Consider the following 7,945-nt stretch of genomic DNA (forward strand, 5'->3'; position numbering starts at 1 on the left):
TGTCATTCAAGTCAAAAAAGTCACCGTGACATCTGACATTGACGAGTTAAACAAGTTTTTATTATCGCGAGTCTCTTCGAAGTATAATAAAAGTTTTATAAACTTTTTTTTATATTAAAGTGAAGTGCCGTTATAGTCGTTTTTAATCGAAATTATTACAATATTCTTATTTAAATATTATAGAATTTCAAAAACCATACTTTTTCGAGTAATTTACATAAGAATTGGTTGGCCTTCACTATTCACTCAGTGTTTCTCAATTCCCACCTACAAGTGGACTTGAGATGTTTAATTTAAATAATGTCATCGTACGTGCATGAGATAATAATTTAAGTTTCTCCTAAAAAGTGTTTCTTAACAAATACTACTTAAAACGATAGTGTTATTAAACAAAGCATTGTAATGCATTTATACAATTAATATTATTAAAATAAATAAGTGAGGCAAAGAATTAAACTTTCTGTGAGCTTATAATTATAAAACGTAAAAATGCCGAGAAAATTGTTAAAGTTTTTGATAGTGTTTGATAATACTTCTTTGTTATATTTTCCTGGTCAATTCTTATCAGGAAAGGTGTTAATGGAATTGCAAGATGACACTCCTGTTTTGGGTAAGAAAACTAATAATTAATGACACTACATCCAAATTATCATTTTTAAATGTGTGTGTATGTAGATAACTTCAATAGGGCATAGAAAATAATTATAATAGATATTGTTAAACTTCTTTCAATTCTTGTAATGTGGGCGGAAGAAGGCTAACTAGTTTAGAGATTGGCCATAAAATATAATTAACTTATGGGCCCAACATGGTAGTATATGTATAGGTGAAATAAGTACTTAGTGATTTGTAAAGGACAAAAGGATTCTTATATGAAAAGATGTTGAATGACTTTTTATACTTTTATTTATCCACTATTATTTATTAATCAAAGTATAAAAAGTAACTTATTTATGAGATTAGTTATGACAATAAATTAATAGAATAGAAATACAGTGTAAACTCTATATAACGTCACTTAAGGGACCGTGCATTTTTCGACGTTATAGAGAGTGGTCGTTAAATGGAGAGAAAGGGAAAATTGCATGATTGGTCCCGAGACAGGAATATTATTTTGACATTGCCTATGAAACCATGTTATCATCGCTTGATCAAGGTCTTCATATTGAGGTTTCTTCAATTTTTTGGCAGATCGTCCATCTTCTTCGGCATGCAGAATTTTTTCTTTATTTTTCTACGACTGCATTTCTGAGAATCTTCGGTATGTCAGTAAAAAAGAATGTAAACAACTACAGTTTTAATTAATTTCGGCAACTTAGTCAGTACTTCCTAGTCCTAGTTCCTAGTTGTAATGTCTTATTGTGGTCGTTAATTAGAGTGAGTGTGATGCTATATGGAGTGAATTATTGTATAGACAACAATATAAACCAACCAAAGTCGAGATATCTTGACGTTATACAGAGTTTGACGTTAAATGGAGTGTCGTTATATAGAGTTTACACTGTATATATTTTATGTCTACTAAAATTAGTTACTGTACGCACACACGAAAACATATATGTAGATCTAAATGAGCAATTAATTATTTATTGACACCTAATAATATTTTAAAATTTCAGGACTCCACTTTCATGTAATTGGCGAAGGTGTGGTAAGGGTGGGGTCTGGTCGGCACGAGAGGCTCTTTGATAAAGAGAACTACATAGACTTCAGGATGAGACTTTTGGGAGAACCTGGTACTTATCTATTTAATTATAAAAATATAACTTATATATAAGAGTTAATGACTACTAACCAAGATTGTATAATAAATAATAATCACTAGTAATTAATGGTTATATAATTATGTAGGTAACAGGCAATCAGATTTAAGTAATCAGCAGGGAAATTGTTATTTTTATCAACACAGATCAGAAATAACTTGGAAAATTTTAATAATAAAATAAGATACAACTAACACTAGATAATCATCATCATAATCATAATCATTTATTCACCATAAATATAAAATTAAATACATAGAAATCATTATCTTAAATTAATTAAACAATAATGCTAGAATAATATCTAACAATAATGCTAGAGAAATTAATCTGGAAATCAAACAAAAGGTTCATTCATTTATTTTTGACTCCTTGTTCACATTCATGAATTATATTTTGTGTGAACATTATGTGAGAACAATTAGCCAATTAATTTTAATAAGACATATTTTCCTGAGAACTGAAAAATTTCAAACATTATTCATAACTGTACATAATATGTTATGCTCAGTGGTTAAATGATCTTAGAGGGAGTTATTTCATGAAGCATTTTATAATAACACTAGTATATGATACTTTTCCTCTATTATTCAAGCACATTATTTTATAATTGTTCCAAGAAATAAGTCTGTTCTATTTATTCATAGTTTTATTATGCTGTAACAGATTATTAACTGAACTGATTTTTAAATTTAGATTTACTAGCTGCTGTAGATTTGTAGTCACCCAGAAAAACTACTTATTAGAGTTATTCCTGAGGAGATATAATTGGAAATAAAAATTTGTATCCAGAACAATACTATTGTAATACCATGAAGGACATGCAAGTGTATACTATTTCAGGAAGTTAGAATGAAAATATTATGTTGTAGTTAAACATCGTATTCATCGTACTGGTTGAAATTTGTTATCACATAGATTTATAAAAATTATAAACAGTACTTATATTGAAATATACTTACACAAAAAATTTGGTGAAGCCATTTCAGAGGATTTGGTTAAAAAAATGCTGTGACGTAAAGTCGGAAAAGGCTCAACAAGCGAAAATAACAAATAGCGCCCATCGTGTTGTGGTCACAGTAAAAAACAGCACGACCGCGACGACGCGAGCGTTTTCGAGTCGTAAAACGAATTTCGCGTTGTGGCTCTTTTACTGTGACCAACAACGCGTTGTGAGCAAATTTTTCGCGCAATGGGTGATTTCGGTCTTTGAGTATGGTATGCCATACAAGTACATAATATTCTATGTACCTACGTATAAATTTTGCAAAATATTAAAATATTTTTAAACTGTATTCCAATAGGTCACAGCGCATCAATCCTATCGCCAGGCATCCACAGTTTTCCCTTCAAATTAGGCCTACCAATGGGCTTACCGTCCACATTTCTCGGAACGCATGGTTGGGTCCAGTACTACTGTAAGGCAGCGCTGCGGGAACCCAACGGTTTGACGCACAAGAACCAGCAAGTGTTCATTGTTATGAACCCGATTGATCTTAATTTGGAGCCGCCTGTACTTTCAGTGAGTATAAATGTTGCTTTTTTTATATGAGAGATTTTAATAAGTGTTGTGTTGTGCCTTTGGTATCTTATAATAAGCTTATATCATACTTAGATATTATTATTAGATAGATGTTGTTAGTGTTCGATTTAACACATTAACGTAATGTTTACGTTAAGTTTATGTTATAAAGCACGGAAATATACACATATGTTAATCGAAAAGCCTGCCTCAGATAGTATAGTAGCTAAAGAATACGTAGCTATAGCTATAGGATTGTTAGTGAGAGTCGCCCGACGTGCATTCTCCAAAACATTTTTTGCATATTTTTTATTGCTTTCAGAGTTTCAAGGAAGCTATTCCACTGAACATTATGCTGATTATATAACAATAATGCACACCTGCTTGAGGAAACAGTGAAAGTCATTTGACTTTGTGTTGCATGTCATTAGCGTTAATACATTCAGTCGTTATTGCACTATGATGCGTTCTTAGTCACCATTCTATTGTTATTTTAATAGCGTCTAGACATGATTGAAATTGATTGACATTTTTTTGTTAAGAGCATTCAATAGTTTGGTTTTTAAAGAATTTTCATTGAGCATAAAGAGCCAATAAAGAATACAATATATTTCATTTTCGAAAGTAGAATTTTCAATGCTCTCATGAAATAATAATGATGCCAATGAACCGTGGTGTGGCTTTAACACAGCTAATACTAATTACTGTGATTCCATTGTAAATTGATTCCAATACTAATTACTATACTAGGCTTTAAGTAATATCGACAGTGCCTCTTCGGAATTTTTAGTGCGTGTATTAATACGAGTAATTAGCCGCGTCCAGACCGGCTGAGCGCGGCTCGCGAGCCGCGCTCAGACTTCCTGCTCGCGAGCCGTGGCACCAGAGCTATTTGTGAAAAGTTCCGAGCCGCGCTCGCGAGCCAAGGTGAGCCGGTTTGAGCATTCAGTTTATCTCCGTATAACGATGGAAACAGGAAAACCACGTTTTATTAGCTGCTGCGGCGCTTGTGTTGTCTGGATATATCATAAAAAAAAGAAAAAAGAAACAAAAAATCTGGCTTAAAAAATTGTACCAAAACCGAAACCAATACGGTAACAGTTTGTTAAAGGAACAGGATTTCGCTTGTTTTTGTTTAAATGATCTGGATCTTTCGAATCCCATAACATTTTGAAGCTTCCGTAAAGTTGTATTAAGCGAATACTGTCTTCTTTATCCATTTTTGATTCTGGCTCGCGAGCGTCGTTATATCCGTCCACACCGGGCGAGCAGCTCAGACTGAGCCGCCTTTGAGCATCGCCAAAAACCGACAACGCATGGCTCGGGGTTGAGCGGCGCTCGGCCGAGCCAACGTGTGCCCGAGGAAGCCCGAGCGCCGTCCACACCAGCCGAACTATTGGCTCGCGAGCGGGACTCGCGAGCCGCGCTCGGTCGGTCTGGACGCGGCTATTGATTAAAATTACATAGTTGAAAAATGCTGCAAGCTAATTTATTTCACCCGAATTCCAACGCGCGCGTTGCGGCGTGTATGATGTATCTTCTATAACTATTATAGAACAGGAAAATCGTGCAAATTAATTAACCTGATATAAATTAAAAATAAATTGTTTCCATTTTAATTTAAGATTACGTCCCTGATTAGTAGAATTGGAAGTCCTATATCAATATCAGTTCTTCCTGTCACTTTTCCCAGAATTAATTTGTGATTGGGGTGGAGTGGGGTGCAAGGGAAGCGGTTCGGTCAGCTGCCGTGTGCGTTAATTTTAAGGAAGTCCATGCCTAGTTGCAATGGACGTCTGACATCTGTTTCTTGCAGCAGATATTCCCAAAACAATTTTTCCCTCAAATTGCAGCAAGAATTCGAGCTTAACGTCGAACATAAGCTCGGTGTGGGGTGCGTAGGCGGTGGCTCGGTGAGCTGCCGCGTGTCGCTCGACCGCGGCGCGTACGTGCCCGGCCAGAGCATCGCGCTCACCGCGCACATTGCAAACAATTCGCGCACCGCTCTCAAGTGCACGAGAGCGTCGCTTACCGAGGTAACTAAGGATAGTTGGTAAATTTGTTTGGTGGACTTATTTACGAGTAAATTTTTTTTCAGTTTCTATTATGTGTCGGAAAGGTGTTTACTATCTTTTGGTAGTTATTGTCGCATTTTATTGAAATAGAGTTAGTTAAATAACTTTGTGTAACATTTGAAACAGCGATAGGCTTCATTATAATACATACTTTAAAACTGTATCTATTTATGTCATCTCATGATCTCTACCAATCAACTAGTTCAGATTATCGAGAGTTTATTAAAATTATAATTTTTATGCCGTATTATGGGTGTATAAGTTGGATGAGGCAAATAACTATGTATTTGAAACGCACGCTCTATCGAATTATAAGACGTCGTTACGTCAAAAATGTTAGTTATGTTGTTACGTGGCAGACGATCCAATACACGGCGCACGGGCGCGTTTGTGCGCGCGAGGTGCGGTCGCTGGCGCGGCTGGCGCACGGCAAGTGCCGCGCGGGCGGCGCCGACCGCTGGCGCGAGCTGCTGTACGTGCCGCCGCTGCCGCCCACCAACCTGCGCGGGTGCCACCTCATCTCCGTGCAGTACGACGTGTTTGTGAGTGCATTACTACTTTATATTGGGTTTCGTGTCCTAAAGATATAATCAGATACCTTACTATCACACTACGATCAATACGAGCAAAGCGTCAATCAACAATGGTTCTAAATAAACGATATAAATCGTATTAAGCTTGTGTTTAAGCACGTTAAAATGAACTCTTATTTGATGGATTTCTATGTGACTTTTACCGACGTCCCTTGTGGAAATCTTTAAAAAATTATGTCTTCTATAAGTTCCAATACGGAACTTGTATTTTGAGTTTAGGACGCAGCCCGCAGACATTTTCTCCCAAGAAAATCATTTTGCCGGTAATTTACTTACTACTCCGAAAATGCAGGCTGTTTTTACCAATAAAATAACATCTATTAATTCTATTATTAATATTTTATTTCACACAGTTCGTAATCGAACCGAAGAGTCTGGAAAAGGAAGTGAAGCTCCAACTGCCAATACTGCTAGGTACGTATCCGTTCCGCGACGACGACGACGAGACGCACCCGCCCACGCACTATCCGAGCACACTACCGATATTCAGACCGTGGCTACATGAGAAACAGACTCATTAGACATGACAAACAAGGAGGTCGAATAGCTTTTGACAGAACTAATTAAAAAAAAAGAAAAAAAAATTGTATGGTGTTCGGTTTTCGAACTCTGTATGCGCATTTTTGTAAATATACGCAGTGCGTGTGTACCGAATTGAATTTTATTTGAATAGGTATAAATTGATCGAAATTTACTTATTTTTTTCAATCTACCTTCAAATACACGAATTGCATATTGCTATTGAAAATTTGTGATTATTGTTCTATACAAATTTGAAATGTAAATGTTAATGCTGCTATATTTGTATAATTATAACATTGTTGTGTTCAGTCTTTACATATCAATTTTACACAACGTCAAAAAATTAACTCGTTATATACACACTAATCTAATAACTTGTGCCATTAAACATTTACATTAAATGAGAATTTAGAGATATTTTAGATGTACTTTTGTATCGATTGCGTATTTTATTGAATTTAATAGTTTTTTAATGATTTTTATATTAACCTGTGATATGACAATCCGTCCATTTTAATGTAGTATTCTTTTATTTTTTCAATAAAGATGTATTTGATATTGGCTTATATCTACTGTATAGGTGCTAATAGCATGTAGCTATGTTATTCTTATTGGATACTTAATATCAGGGTTGCTTTTGCATTCCAATTCTTTATTGAAATGAATTATATTATTGTTACTTAACTTTTTTCATACTTTTAAGAAATGTATACAATAATAAATATAGTAATGTGATATCGTGTTTTATTTATACCTTTATAATATGAACCAAATCATGTTTCCGTCGACCAAGTTTTCGAAATTTCGGTACCTTCAATTAATATAGACGTTCACTTTAGACACGTGTGCTCGGCACACACATTGAGATATACATATGGAGACGACACCGCCTACATCACATATGTTCCGCTCAACATAAGCCATATGGCATAACTGCACTCAGTCGCTTTAGTGCGATGGTCGCGTTCATGTCTTGTTTGTTTTAAAGCAAAAAACCAAGAAACTCATCAAATATGCCCTCGAGTGTGTTGCGATATTGCACTTATAATTCATGTAATGCGGCAAAGTGCAAAGAAATAACTTTTCATCGGTAATTAATTAGATAATCATTTTTAAAACTTGGTTCGAGCAAAATTTTTGGCGGGCACCATTTTGCGTCATATTTGTCATAGACAAAAAATTTAAGAAACGGCATTGGGTATGAACTTAGGGCGTATTCAGAAAGAAAGCTTGAAACTTATAAGCGCTTATAAGCGCTTATCGGCGCATGTCAGCGCTGGTAACCCGCGCAGGAAAATATATGAACATGACAAGCGCCGATAAGCGCTTATAAGTTTCAAGCTTTCTTTCTGAATACGCCCATAGGGTATGAAAGATGTTTAGATAGTAATATTAGATGACGTAAATTTTTATAGTGGAAAAAAATAATTTAAAAAATATTGTACTGTGGATATTATTTGAAAAAAGGTT

At 35.1% G+C, this 7,945-nt stretch overlaps 1 protein-coding gene across 1 annotated transcript; it reads left to right on the top strand.

Annotated features, from left to right (window-relative positions):
• Positions 1 to 34: 34 nt before the first annotated feature.
• Positions 35 to 7,210, top strand: Vdup1 (arrestin family protein Vdup1). Its single transcript, XM_090102442.1, has 6 exons — positions 35 to 610; positions 1,620 to 1,736; positions 3,068 to 3,285; positions 5,139 to 5,321; positions 5,720 to 5,902; positions 6,307 to 7,210. Exons 1-6 carry the CDS (start codon positions 490 to 492, stop codon positions 6,472 to 6,474), a joined length of 990 nt encoding a protein of 329 aa, XP_089958568.1. The 5' UTR covers positions 35 to 489; the 3' UTR covers positions 6,475 to 7,210.
• Positions 7,211 to 7,945: the final 735 nt, after the last annotated feature.

The sequence above is a fragment of the Colias eurytheme genome, chromosome 6 (genome assembly GCF_061535395.1).
Source record: "Colias eurytheme isolate Ceu_HAF_F1 chromosome 6, ilColEury1 Martin Lab GWU primary, whole genome shotgun sequence".
In the NCBI taxonomy this organism is placed as follows: Eukaryota; Metazoa; Arthropoda; class Insecta; order Lepidoptera; family Pieridae; genus Colias; species Colias eurytheme.